General features: G+C 36.9%; 2 protein-coding genes across 2 annotated transcripts in view; both read left to right on the top strand.

Moving 5' to 3' along the window:
- LOC105291363 (myosin-2) overlaps nt 1–9,766 on the top strand; it is a 23,068-nt gene extending 13,302 nt beyond the window's left edge. The window contains exons 14-31 of the mRNA XM_011359128.1: nt 1,174–1,416; nt 1,507–1,683; nt 1,766–1,911; nt 1,995–2,085; nt 2,171–2,560; nt 3,212–3,338; nt 4,032–4,150; nt 4,292–4,488; nt 5,185–5,368; nt 5,446–5,611; nt 5,711–5,835; nt 6,002–6,310; nt 6,397–6,600; nt 7,133–7,258; nt 7,348–7,518; nt 7,602–7,706; nt 7,828–7,923; nt 9,614–9,766. Of these exons, the coding sequence (XP_011357430.1) occupies nt 1,174–1,416; nt 1,507–1,683; nt 1,766–1,911; nt 1,995–2,085; nt 2,171–2,560; nt 3,212–3,338; nt 4,032–4,150; nt 4,292–4,488; nt 5,185–5,368; nt 5,446–5,611; nt 5,711–5,835; nt 6,002–6,310; nt 6,397–6,600; nt 7,133–7,258; nt 7,348–7,518; nt 7,602–7,706; nt 7,828–7,923; nt 9,614–9,766 (3,129 nt within the window). The remainder of the gene's footprint in view (nt 1–1,173; nt 1,417–1,506; nt 1,684–1,765; nt 1,912–1,994; nt 2,086–2,170; nt 2,561–3,211; nt 3,339–4,031; nt 4,151–4,291; nt 4,489–5,184; nt 5,369–5,445; nt 5,612–5,710; nt 5,836–6,001; nt 6,311–6,396; nt 6,601–7,132; nt 7,259–7,347; nt 7,519–7,601; nt 7,707–7,827; nt 7,924–9,613) is intronic.
- Nucleotides 9,767–14,263: 4,497 nt separating this feature from the next.
- LOC105291362 (myosin-1-like) overlaps nt 14,264–14,620 on the top strand; it is a 22,147-nt gene continuing 21,790 nt past the window's right edge. The window contains exons 1-2 of the mRNA XM_011359127.1: nt 14,264–14,467; nt 14,562–14,619. Coding sequence (XP_011357429.1) covers nt 14,264–14,467; nt 14,562–14,619 — 262 coding nt within the window. The remainder of the gene's footprint in view (nt 14,468–14,561; nt 14,620) is intronic.

Genomic DNA, 14,620 nt, shown 5'->3' with positions numbered 1-14,620 from the left:
ATATCCCCATGACTTATTTGTTTTATACATAGAAATTTGCACCTCTTATTCTCCTTCATCTTCCTCTCTCTTTTAAATTTTTTCAGTAACACCTGACAATCAATAGTATTTTATATTAGTTTCAGGTGTATAGCATAGTAGTTAGACATTTATATAATTTATCCAGTGTTCCACCCAGGAAGTCTAGTACCCACCTGACACCATACATAGTTATTATACTATTATTGACTATATTTCCTATGATTTATTTTACATCTCCATGACTATTTTGTAATTACTAATTTGTAGCCAGGAATTTCTCGATTACCTTATGCCTCAACTTGAATTTAGTGCATCATAACCAGGATTGTCTTCTAGTACTACGAAGAGAACTAGTGCAGTGGCAGCTACAACCTGAATTTTTCCTGTTAGAATGCCTTTTCTCCTCCTACTCCTTTCCCTAATAAATTGATTTCTACAAAACCAAATCCTATGCATCTATCAAGGCCCAACTCAATTGCCATTTCGTTTGTGAAACCATCTTTGATACAACTTCTCTGCTGTCTTATGTCACTAATTTCTTTCTGAATTAATAGGAGTTTTGGGGAGGGGTGGGCTTTCTAATTTACAGTAGAATACAGTTGGCCCTCTGTATCCAGTGATTCCTCATCTGTGAATTCAACCAACCATGGATTGAAAAAATTTTTTAATATAATGTTATTGCTGACATGTACTATATAGATAGGCCTATGATGGTTGCATCTTTACTGAACAAGTACATTATTCTCTGAACAATATAGTATAACACCTATTTATTTGGCATTTACATTGTATGAGGTATTATAAATAATCTAGAGATGATTTAAAGTCTATGAGAGAATGTTCATAGGTTATGTGTAAATATTATGCCATTTTATATAAGGGACTTGAGCATCCATGAATTTTGGTACTCATAGTGGGGAGAGCATGAACCAATCCCCCAAGGACACCAAAGTACAACTGTATACTTTTCTAAAGGAACAGGACAATATTTGATACATGTTGTTTTTCCCACAGTGTGCAGTATCCTGCATTGCACACAACAAATGGTTCATAAAAGTTTAAATCCAAAGAGCAAATGGCAGAGATTTACACTGTTATCATTGGAAATATTTAATTCTTTCTTTTCAATTTTGATTTTGTTTCCAACTCAAGGAAGCTGAAGGCTTGGCTGATGCAGAAGAGAGATGTGACCAGCTGATCAAAACCAAAATCCAGCTGGAGGCCAAAATCAAAGAGGTGACAGAGAGAGCTGAAGATGAGGAAGAAATCAATGCTGAGCTGACAGCCAAGAAGAGGAAACTGGAGGATGAATGTTCAGAACTAAAGAAAGACATTGATGACCTTGAGCTGACACTGGCCAAGGTTGAAAAGGAGAAACACGCCACAGAAAATAAGGTATGAATGATATTATGCTATACTATTTAGAGGTTCAAGCATCCAATAAACTGCTTTATAGTGGAAACAATCTCTTTCTTGACCTTCTAGGTGAAAAACCTCACAGAAGAGATGGCAGGCTTGGATGAAACCATAGCTAAGCTGACCAAGGAGAAGAAGGCCCTCCAAGAGGCCCACCAGCAGACCCTGGATGACCTGCAGGCAGAAGAGGACAAAGTAAACACCCTGACCAAAGCTAAAATCAAACTAGAGCAGCAAGTGGATGATGTAAGTCTGGAATTATCAAGAAAATTATTTTCTTTGAAAAGAGGCTAAGCAATCCTTTTGACTCAACATTATTCATGTTTAGCTTGAAGGGTCCTTAGAACAAGAAAAGAAACTTCGCATGGACCTAGAAAGGGCTAAGAGGAAACTTGAAGGTGACCTCAAGTTGGCCCAAGAGTCCATAATGGACATTGAAAATGAAAAACAACAACTTGATGAAAAGTTCAAAAAGTAAGTATGAAAGAATTACTTATGAACTTGCTTCCAGTGGTGGATATGGACTCAATTCTTATTCTTTGCTACTTTTCAAAAAGGAAAGAGTTTGAAATTAGCAATCTGCAAAGCAAGATTGAAGATGAACAAGCACTTGGCATTCAACTGCAAAAGAAAATTAAAGAGTTGCAAGTAAGTTCATATTGCCATTAATCTATCTCAAACAGGTGCAGTTATGATGTAAAGAAGCTAAGTTTTTGCTTTTCACCACTCCCAGGCCCGCATTGAGGAGCTAGAGGAGGAAATCGAGGCAGAGCGGGCCTCTCGAGCCAAAGCAGAGAAGCAACGCTCTGACCTCTCTCGGGAACTGGAGGAGATCAGCGAGCGGCTGGAAGAAGCTGGTGGGGCAACTTCAGCCCAGATCGAGATGAACAAGAAGAGGGAGGCCGAGTTCCAGAAAATGCGCAGGGATCTGGAGGAGGCCACCCTGCAGCATGAAGCCACTGCGGCCACCCTGAGGAAGAAGCATGCGGACAGTGTGGCTGAGCTCGGGGAGCAGATAGACAACCTGCAGAGGGTCAAGCAGAAGCTGGAGAAGGAGAAGAGTGAGATGAAGATGGAGATCGATGACCTCGCTAGTAACATGGAGACTGTCTCCAAAGCCAAGGTACTACAGAGCCTGGGAAATTGTTATTAACAATAGTCCTTTATGTAAACATCATAGTTGCACCGGGCACTTTACACACATTATGTCATTTGTTCTATGCAGTACTACAGAAGGTTGGTAAGGAAGGTATTAGTGTTTGTATTATTTCCACTTAACATGAAGAAATTGAAATTAAAAAAGTGAAGCACATTGGCCCTATCACATCATTAATAAAAAAAAAGCACCAACTTTTGAACATAGGTCATCTATGTTCTCTTGTTCTCTAATTTAAGAACACAGGTTTCCAATATTCTCAATTATCCAATAAGCAAAATGTCACTCTACATAAAGGCAATGAAGTATTTATGAATATGCTTTAGAAAATATACCATTTAATCTGATAAAATCTTAAATTTAGAACATAATCTTTAAATTCTTTATATTAATATTGAACAGAGCTTCATGATTAGCTTTTTAAAAATCTCAATGTATATTTTCAACTTAGGATAGCAATTAGAAAGTATAAAAAAATCCTTATATATCATATTATAAATAAGACAATTTATTTCATATGTCAAAATAAATATTTTTTTCTGTTTTAGAGGAAATTGTAGCTTGAGCAAAATTATATTAAAATGTCTTCATTTACTCCTTTTACTTTTTCTCACACAGGGAAACCTAGAGAAAATGTGCCGTACACTAGAGGACCAAGTGAGTGAACTGAAATCGAAGGAAGAAGAGCAGCAACGGTTGATCAATGACCTGACAACACAGAGGGGCCGCTTGCAGACTGAATCTGGTAACTCTGTCCTCTTCTATGGTGCCTAAGAGTGGAGATGATGTCGTTAAAAACAACTGATTTGGTGATGTGAAAGCCTAATAAAAGCAACTGAGAACATGAGTGATTCGCTGAACAGCTCAGACCCTCAACCTACTTGCAAGGTCATTTGAGGACAATGTTGGAGATAAAGACTTCACTAGGACTGGATCAAACTCTACTCAAGACAGACCTTGAGTATTTGACCACACTGAGGGCATGCTTGGGGTTAGGAATCACTCCAGCATGGGTCCAGGGCTCCTGTTTTAGACCAAGCTTCTTTTGATCTATATCACAGTGAACAGTTCCTGAAAAGGGCCATGAATAACCCAGTCTCTTACAAGTCTCATGAAACTGGGACTATGTAGAATTAGACATTTTAGCTCCCTTCTTTGGCAGTTATCACCAAGATTTATATAATATCATATAACCCTGAAAGAATTAGTAATGGAGAGAAACAGAAAGAATTTAAATTGAGTTTATTCATTCAAATTAATATGTAAGTTTCACCTTAAAAGTCAGAAATTTGACATTAAGCATAAAGGTGTCAATAGATAATTCAATCATCTGAGCACTCAATGGTGGGAATGGTAAAAGTTAAAATTTATTTCTAATATGGGCTTGCAAATTTTTCTTCACTTTAAAAATACTGGTGCCATTTCTTTTGCCTATCAGGTGAATATTCACGTCAGCTAGATGAAAAAGAAGCTCTGGTGTCTCAATTATCAAGGGGCAAACAAGCATTTACTCAACAGATCGAGGAATTAAAGAGGCAACTTGAAGAGGAGACAAAAGTAACTATTATTATAAGACTCATTTTTTTCCCATGACCTGACCCTAAGTGGAGTCCATTATATCAACTTATTAAGGTTTTTGAAACCTAATAATTAAACGTTTAAGTATTCAGTAAAATGAAAATGTAACTATTTACACAGGCCAAGAACGCCCTGGCCCACGCCCTGCAGTCCGCCCGCCATGACTGTGACCTGCTGCGGGAACAGTATGAGGAGGAGCAGGAATCCAAAGCAGAAATGCAGAGGGCGTTGTCCAAGGCCAACAGCGAGGTCGCCCAGTGGAGGACCAAATACGAGACAGATGCCATCCAGCGCACAGAGGAGCTGGAGGAGGCCAAGTATGTATGCAGAAAACTTTGCACATTGAATCAGAAAGATAAAATTTTTGATGATTCCATGAATTAACCCTCAAATGTTCATTAATTAGATCCTATTTGCTAGGCACTGTCAAACCATGAGAAGAAGACATGAATAAAGCAAACATGATCTCTGCCCTCCTTGCCTAGAATCTAGTTAAGGAAACAAAGAATAACAAATAATTATAAGATAATTAGGCCTTAGTTGCTGTTCAAGCACACCAAGCTCATTGCTGCTTCAAGTTTTGCACTTGCTGGTTCTTCTGTCTGAAATACTTTCCCCTAAAACTCATCTAGCTCACTTTCTGTCTTCTTTTAGATCTTGACTGAAATGTGGCCTCCTCGGAGAGGCCTTCCTGACTATCTAGAATAGTTGTCCACTCCTTACTCTATTTTATTTTCCTTCATTGCACTTTTATCAGCAATTTATTATTATTCATTTTCTCACTTGCTTATTGTTTATCACTCTCACTTGTTTGGAAGATTCATGAGATGGGGACCTTTTCTGTCCTGTTCATTGCTATGTACTCAGGGTCTAGTTCATAAAAGAAGCTCATCAATATTTGTTGAATGAATGAATAAATATTTTATATGAAGTTTTCAATACTTTGAGTGTGGTAATAGTTTATAATTCTTGTTTTGGTTCACTTCTCTCTATTAATGTATATAATCTTCAAGGAAGAAGCTGGCCCAGCGTCTACAAGCTGCTGAAGAACATGTAGAAGCCGTGAATGCCAAATGTGCCTCCCTTGAAAAGACGAAGCAGCGGTTACAGAATGAGGTCGAGGACCTCATGCTTGATGTGGAGAGAACAAACGCTGCATGCGCAGCTCTGGACAAAAAGCAGAGGAACTTCGATAAGGTAATTTCTGCAGCAGCCTCTGCTCTCCGTTATTTTCCTCTATCCTTTACAGCAGGTAACCACTCTTGATTTTTCAGATCCTAGCAGAATGGAAACAGAAGTATGAGGAAACCCATGCTGAGCTCGAGGCCTCCCAGAAGGAGTCCCGCTCTCTTGGCACTGAGTTGTTCAAGATGAAGAATGCCTACGAGGAATCCTTAGAGCAGCTAGAAACTTTCAAACGAGAGAACAAAAACTTGCAGCGTGAGTCCCTTTCACTTTCAGTAATATTCATGCCTTGAAGAAACCTTTCTCTTTTGTCCTCCATCTGACCAAATTTCTACCCATCTTTTACTCAAACAGAGGAGATTTCTGACCTTACAGAGCAGATAGCAGAAGGAGGGAAACGTATCCATGAACTGGAAAAAATAAAGAAACAAGTGGAACAAGAAAAGTGTGAACTTCAGGCTGCTTTAGAGGAAGCAGAGGTACAAGTCAAATTGTGCATTATAAACAAATTCAAAAAAAAAATCAGGCCCATCTACATAGATTAAATAAAAAGATAAACAGAACAATTTGTGGAAGGAAAGATATGCAGATAAACTTTCGAATGTTTCCATTTCCTGCTAATGCTACCCTCTTGGTGTCATTAAGGCATCTCTTGAACATGAAGAGGGAAAGATCCTGCGCATCCAGCTGGAGCTGAACCAAGTCAAGTCTGAAATTGACAGGAAAATTGCTGAGAAGGATGAGGAAATTGACCAGTTGAAGAGAAACCACGTTAGAGTCGTGGAGTCGATGCAGACCATGCTGGATGCTGAGATCAGGAGCAGGAATGATGCCATCAGGCTCAAGAAGAAGATGGAGGGAGATCTGAATGAAATGGAAATCCAGCTGAACCACGCCAACCGCATGGCTGCTGAGGCCCTGAGGAACTACAGAAACACCCAAGGCATTCTCAAGGTAAATGGGCTCAAGAGATGGTCCCAGGGCAGTTGGGTGACTGCAGCCCTGAGAACAAGATGTCTCAAGGATCATTCATTCCACAGGACACTCAGATCCACCTGGATGATGCTCTCAGGAGCCAAGAGGACCTGAAGGAGCAGCTGGCCATGGTGGAACGCAGAGCCAACCTGCTGCAGGCTGAGATTGAGGAGCTGAGGGCTACTCTGGAACAGACGGAGAGGAGCAGGAAAATAGCAGAACAGGAGCTTCTGGATGCCAGTGAGCGTGTCCAACTCCTCCACACCCAGGTGGGATTCAGTGCAAAAAACTCATGCTTGGTGAATGCTTATATGTCCCAGAAATATATATGCTTAATTTTTTTATATGACAGCCAGGTTTTATGCTTCTATAAGATTTTTCACTGTATTATTGAGAAAACTTTGCTTTTTTATTTTGCATAAATTATTGATTCATGTCATATAATCTTCTAAGGCTACTCATACTATTTTGTCTTAATATCTTTATTGACCCTTGCTATCAATATTGATTGTGGAAAAATGGAATGTTTAACATCTGTTATAATTTTATTCCTGTGAATAGTCCCATTGGTAAATGGCAGTTATGAAATTATAGAGATATTTGGCCTAGTTATGAACTATGTACTTGAAGATGCTGAATATTCTATAACATTTCCATTTTATTTAATGGTGCTACATAACAAAATAATATTGAAGGGCATTTGACTTACAAATTTTTACCTGAAAATTTTTTTAAAAAATGGCTACCATGACAAGTTCTTAGGTAACATGATAAAAAAATTTATAACTTATTTTTAAACAGAACACCAGCCTGATTAATACCAAGAAGAAACTCGAGACAGACATTTCCCAAATACAAGCAGAGATGGAGGACATTATCCAGGAAGCCCGCAATGCAGAAGAGAAGGCCAAGAAGGCCATCACAGATGTGAGCTGAGGGCATGCAGTGGTGGTTGAACTTGAATCTTGATATGCTATCTCAGCTCCCTCAATTGGTTTTATTTTATTGCTAATTAGGCGGCCATGATGGCTGAGGAGCTGAAGAAGGAACAGGACACCAGCGCCCACCTGGAACGGATGAAGAAGAACCTGGAACAGACGGTGAAAGACCTACAGCACCGTCTGGATGAGGCTGAGCAATTGGCCCTAAAAGGTGGGAAGAAGCAGATCCAGAAACTAGAGGCCAGAGTGGGTATCTCAATATCTATCTATTTCCATTTGCTCCCAATGGCTTACAGGATCAAAGTTCTTAAGAGCCAATTTATTTGCAGGTGCGTGAGCTTGAAGGAGAGGTTGAGAGTGAGCAAAAGCGTAATGTTGAAGCTGTTAAAGGTCTGCGCAAACATGAGAGGAGAGTGAAGGAACTCACTTACCAGGTACAGCAATAGTTTTTTATCCACTAAGCACTCCTCCATGTATATACGAAACACTCATATGCAATGATACAATGGTCATGTACTTTAAAAGTAATGCCCTATGGTTTTTATAATCTTTCAGACGGAAGAAGATCGAAAAAATATTCTCAGGCTTCAGGATTTGGTAGATAAACTTCAGGCAAAAGTGAAATCTTACAAGAGACAAGCTGAGGAGGCTGTAAGTATCCTTAAGCTAGAAAAGAGAGAAGTCCTCTGCTAAGAAAAGCTAGCAAATAATTAGGTTTACTACTTCTTGTAGTAAATAAGCTGTTTGCTTTATAGAAGACTGTGACTTCTTAAAAACTTTTGTGCATTTTTATAGTTTTGCTTATTATTTATAATAATAGCTTGATTTTAAAAGTAAATTTTTAATCCACAAAGAAACCTCAAAATTCAAAGCAGAAATAATACAGGCCACATTTTCTAGCCACAGTGTGATCAAATTGTGAAGTGATGAGAAATATAAACAAAAATTCCCAAATGCTTAAATGTTAAAAAACAAAGTTTCTTAAATATTTTTGGGATTAAATTGGAAATTAAAAAAACATAATTACTGAATAATTATCAATTACAAATAAATTTCAAGGAAATTGCTACTTTGACAGACCTTTAGAGTATAGTCAAAGCTGTCATTGGAGGACAATTCATTGCTTCGTATGCTTTCATTATAAATCAAAAATTAAAATAAATGAATAAATTGGCATTTCAATAAAGAAATTATAAATAAAATAATGGAAGTAAGAACTACTGTTAAAGATAAAGGTTGAAATTGATGAATTAGAGTATACTATTTTCTAATTTTCTAATTTCAATAATATCTGATAACTTCTGAGGAGCTAATAAAATAATAGTAATAAAATAAATACACTCACATCTAGCTTAATCAAAGAAAAAGAAAAAGAAAATACAAATTCTCAACATTAGGAATGAGAAAGTGGGCAAGCCATACAAATAGGTTTACTAAGCCATTCCAGAGCATGGGAAAAATAAAAAGCTTTCCAAATTATTTTAAGAAGCTCACATAACCCTCATACCAAAACCCTTCCAAGACAGAACGGGGAAAAAAACCAAAGGTGGTTTTACTCATAAATGTAGTTATAATAAAGATAAATTACTAAATCCATCAGTGATTAAATAGGCTTAATTCCTATTAAGGATTAGTTAATATTAGGGAATTTGTCAATAGAATTATTATAACCAAAGCAGGAGAAAAAAGTAATTGTCTTGAAATGTGACAAAATAATATATGATAAAATACAACTTTTTTTTCAGTTTAAAGAAACTATTAAGAAATTCATCCTAGTGAAGTACAGCACAGGGAATATAGTCAATAATATTATAATAACTATGTATAATGCCAGATGGGTACTAGACTAATTAGGGGGACCACTTCATATTTTATATAAATGTCCAACCACTATGCTGTACACTTGAAACTAGTATAAAATAACATTGAATGGCAACTGTAATTGAAAAATAAAAATTAAAAAAAAGAAATTCATCCTTAATATAATAAAGAATATCTAACTTGAGCTAACAATCATCTTATAGCAAGCATTAACAAGCATGACTTTAATATTCTTGCCTTCTCTGCTCTTATATTCTTTCTTGCTCTACTTGTGGTATGTATCTCTTAATATGTTTTGTTTGCAAAAATACAGATGTGACTATTTATGAGACACCAAGCCCCAAATAAATCATCCAGTTAATATCAATGATAAGCAAAATCCAAGAGACAGTAAAACAATCATGTTTCCTGTTGAGTATTTTAACTTCTCTGTAGATGCTAAGTCTTTTCTTCCCTTAGGCCTAAGGAGTCTAGGAAGATGCACGGTATAGATTCCTTACAATTCCATTTTTATTCTCAGGAGGAACAATCCAATACAAATCTATCTAAATTCCGCAAGATCCAGCACGAGCTGGAGGAGGCCGAGGAGAGGGCTGACATTGCCGAGTCCCAGGTCAACAAGCTGCGGGTGAAGAGCCGCGAGGTTCACACAAAAATCATAAGTGAAGAGTGATTGTGCCCTGATACTATGGAATGATTGAAGAAGGACACAAAATGTGAAGTCTTCGGTCATGTCTATCTGTAATTATTGTTTATTCTACCCTATTGCAAAAGAAATAAAGAGCATAGGGTACTTTGCAAACAACATCCTTAAGCTGGTCTTTTCACTCTTTCCTAAAGCAATGTCAAAGCTTGAATAGTCACAAGGTTATCAGACAATCACAGTCAACCTGTCACTAAGAAGTAATTACATATTCACTTTTATTTTAGGTCTATAGTAATACTTTAGGATCATAAGGTTGTCACTTATTAGGGAAGTTCTGATGAACAGAAATCTAGGAGTTTGTATTTCTTTCTAACTTTTCCCTAATATCGAGGTATAGTAAAATCTTGAAAGCTCCTGCTTCCTTTAACATGAACCTAATATTCCAGGTCTATGCAAAGGATGGCACTAGCTATATTCTCACATAGAAGATTCAGAATGAACCGAAGCATTATTAATTCTCCTTGCTTAATAATTGGTATCAAGAATACAAATCCAAGGTATTATTATTAGCACATGAAAGTTCTCATCATTAATACCAAAATACTGTATATTCACAGTATGTGAACTGGGTAATAGGTATGACATCAAGAGTGAGATGTGACACTTTGCCCTACAAAAGTTATAAAGTCTGGAGACAAAGAGAATATTATTCTATATATTATAATATAATGTCAATAAGCTGTTTATTAGCCTATGTTTCCAGACTTTATAGCCTCCTGTATAATTATGTAAAGAGACAGAATAAAAGGTTAAAAGAATCAATAAAATATGCATCTCAAAATAGATTATTTAAATGTATATTCAACACACATAATGATGAGTGTGAGTTTGGTGCAAAAATCAGATATGGTAGCAATCTGAATTACTCAGAGAAGTTTTCCTAAAGGATCAACAATTTAAAAACTGGATTCAGTTGAGATGCATAGCCAAAAACCTTCCTGGACAGCATAAAGGAAAAGCTAAAGGGTAACTATCTATGTGAATAGAAAAAAAGGGTACATTGATTTAAATGGCACTGTGAGTCAATAACTTAAATTAGATGTATAAAAGCAGTTCAACAGGTAATTAAGATTCATGCTGTCACACTGGCCTTAGTGTGTGGAGTCGCCAATCTCACAGCATTGGCCCCTCTTTCAGTTTGTTTCCACATCACCTGTAAATGCTTATGTACCTCATAACTTGGCAGTAATGACCAAAAACGATGTCTTACTTTCTGCTTCTTGAAAAATCTGTCCAGAGGTCAAAAGGCTGTTTTAAAATTCCCATCAAATCCTATCGAGAGTATTATTTAAGTGTCTTCTTTTACTGAGAATTATTGCCCACATTTTCCAGATTCCTGATAAGGAAAACAGACATGTAAAAAAAATAAAATGTTATACCTGCAGTAACAAAGCGGATTAAGAGGTGGTTGGGGAAGCCCCTCTCAGAAGACCGTCTCCTGTAAGACCCTTTCTGATGGCTTTAATCCACTCTAGGTAGAAGAGTGTTACCAGCAAGCACACTGGACTACAAATCAAGTGACCAGGATCTAGATTACTGTGTGATTTGTGAAGATTTTCTTCTATTCTTTGCATCTCAGTCACTTTATTAGTAAAACGAGGAATATGGATTAGATGGTCCCTCACTATAATAAAATCGTGTGACCATTACAACCAGTATCTCCAGACATCTGCTTTCATAAGGCAGTACAATAATACAAAAATGGTTGCAAAACAAGGTATGTTAAGCAAATTTGGTGTCAGTTCCAGACAGACAATGTGGACATAGAGGGACGCAAGGCTACAGAGATAATAAAACAAATTTTTTAAAATTAAAAATTAGAATAGAAAACAATGTTCAGGTACCGTCTATAAGCAAAATGTGAAATATATACCACAGATAGCTGATGGAAAAGAAGTCATCGTTGCTGCGTTCTTATGTCGAGAAATGCCCTATTTTCTAATATTTTCCTAAGCTGAGTTTCATAGAGGAAACAGAATTTCACAAGTGACTTGCATTTAAGAGAAAGAGAGAGAGAGAGAGAGAGAGAGAGAAGCAGGCCATCTCGGCTCAGTGAAGCAATCCAGTATTTGGAGCAAGTCTGATGTGGGAGGGGTATGATGTGACAATAAATCAGAGGCAACTGACCAGAGAAAACAAAAGAAGCTATCTTTGGCAGCTCTTCATGAAGCAAATTTTAAAATTAAATTTCCAAGCATTCTTGAAAAAGCTCAATAAATTGAAAAAAAAAAAGTCATGCGTCTTTGGGAGGAATTAACAATCTTTTTATAACTCTCTGGTAAAGAGCAGAAACTTCCTTCCTTAGTATAATATTTGCGACTGTGTGGACAGTTGACAAGCCTTCACGCAGGCGACTCAGTGAAACAGAAGAGCAGCAGGCAACAAAGTGCAGGGATTTCAGAACAGAAGTGCCTTTGAAACACCTTATATTATTCCAAAGGCAGATCATTTTCAGATTGCCAACAACTCAAATTATTTATAGGAGATTGATTCACGTACTTAACCCAATGTGAGAGGAAATGCTTCTAATTATATCCAAACATCTTTAATATGAGGGGAATTATGCTTGGAGACATTCATTGCCAAAAACATGTTTTGCCAAATATGTTTTGAGAAAGAGGAGGAGGCTACGTGTTTTCCATATTTGATCCTATAAAAGTACCCTTGGAATGAGTATGACTTGTCTTTCCTCATAAAGCTTCAAGGTAAGTGTGTGTGAGGACAGGGCTCTGTTTGCAGGACAGACAGTAAGAGATGTCTGTCTGCCCGCAGGCACGCCACACATCCTGGCTCCCATTGCTCTTGGCAGCCCTTCCAGTGAAGCACCAATTTGCTCTGGAGCAATTTTAATTAGATGTTTTAGTGTTCCCAGTCATTTCCTGGTTCTCAGTTAAGAATTACACATGCTATTATTGGGAACTGTTAGAATTTAATTCAGAAGACATTTGTTTTTTCTTACAGTTCAGACCCACTTCAAGGTTGTGTTTCTAAGGTAAGACATGGATTTTTTTCTGATTCCTCTCAGGGTGCAAAAAATCTTCTGCAATGGTTTGAAGAGTGCTCAGGGGTTTATAAAATAAAAGCATTTCAATTTCATGGCTGATCATGTTTCTATTTATACCCTTTGCTATATAGGGAAATGCTTTCTCAGAGTCTTTAGGAGTTTTATACATAATCTTTTCAATTTCTAAAATTGCAGTTTTTCTTTTAAATAATAGAATCACAAAATGCAATACAACATTTCAGTGTTATTCTTCATTTATAGAGAAAATGTAAATTTCCTATACTATAGCTTTTACACAAAACTATATAGTATAGAAAACCTTCAGATGCTGTCGAAATAGATTGAATCCTTGTCTTGGAAAAGTGGCTTAAATGTGCATGTTGTTTCACAATCTGTAAAATGAAAATTTTTAAAAATATAATATGAAAATGTGAGCATTTTCAGCAAAACAAAGGATTTTAGTTGTGTTATCTCAATCACTATAGTTTGAATGGGAAAATGTGAGAAAGCTTGCCCAAGTGCCTTGAATTTTCCTGGAAAAGATATCTTTATTATTATAAAATAGATTATCATTTTATAATATGATCATTATTGACAGATTAATAAATGTTAAAGTGACAAGAAAGAAATCTTGAAAAGAAAATTTTTGTGAAATTTTTATATTAGTAGTAAGGCAAGAAAGTATAGGTAATGCTATTTTATATTCAGTCTTTAAGAAATAGTAAAGACAGGTGAAGAAGCCGAGTTTGTCAAAATTATAATACAGAAACATGAGAAACTGATAAATAATAGAATACATTTTAACAAAACGATAAAAAACAAAGCTCCTCACATTTTCATTTTCCTTTATTAGGTAGTCTTTGAAAATACAAATCTATAATGAAAAGATTTTCACCACATACAAAAGAGTTCCTAGAATTTTAGAAACATATTTCACTTGTCTTTTTAATTCACAAAGCCAGCTTTGAGCCATTCGCGGTATCCAGCATGTGTTCTAAGAGATGTGAAGGATGCCACAGAGGGAAGGAAAAGTACTCCCTGCCTGCAAGGTGCTTATAATCCAATTGGAAGATGAGATAGAGAACACCTTGCCGTCATCTTAGCATTGTGTTCTGTATAAGCCAATAATAGGCAGCTTATAAAGATTAATATGCATAACGAATGGCACTCAGAAAGCGGCTACAATATCATACAGTAGGTGAGCCAGAAACAAGTCTCTTTCCAAATGTACCATTAAGTGTCTGTCAGCACTGTCATAGAACATGGAGACTGACATTTCACCTCTAGCCAAACCAGGGAGATGGTCACAAACAATGTAATGCTGAGCACTCAAATGGTCAGTGAATAAAGAATTTTTTTTTAACGTGAATCTAACAGTCCAGTTTTCGAATTTCTATACCACCTTTTCTTTTTCTGCCAGGCAGAGTCTTCGACTGGGCTGCCATCAATAACTTGCAGCCATGAGTTCAGACCAGGAAATGGCAATTTTTGGGGAGGCTGCTCCTTATCTCCGAAAGTCTGAGAAGGAGCGCATTGAGGCCCAGAATAGGCCCTTTGATGCCAAGACATCTGTCTTTGTGGCGGATCCGAAGGAGTCCTTTGTGAAAGCAACACTGCAAAGCAAGGAAGGGGGGAAAGTGACAGCCAAGACAGAAGCCGGAGCTGTAAGTAAACATCTGGAGATGATTAGAATGTGCCCCATTTTGGGTTAGGCGAGCTGACATTTTTTAATCTGGCCTTTCTTATTTGATTTGACAGACTGTTACAGTTAAAGATGATCAAGTCTTCCCCATGAACCCTCCCAAATATGACAAGAT

Source organism: Pteropus vampyrus, unplaced genomic scaffold, assembly GCF_000151845.1.
Source record: "Pteropus vampyrus isolate Shadow unplaced genomic scaffold, Pvam_2.0 Scaffold44, whole genome shotgun sequence".
Classification (NCBI taxonomy): Eukaryota; Metazoa; Chordata; class Mammalia; order Chiroptera; family Pteropodidae; genus Pteropus; species Pteropus vampyrus.
The sequence above is the reverse complement of the archived record's forward strand: the minus strand, read 5'-3'. Positions and strand labels throughout refer to the sequence as shown.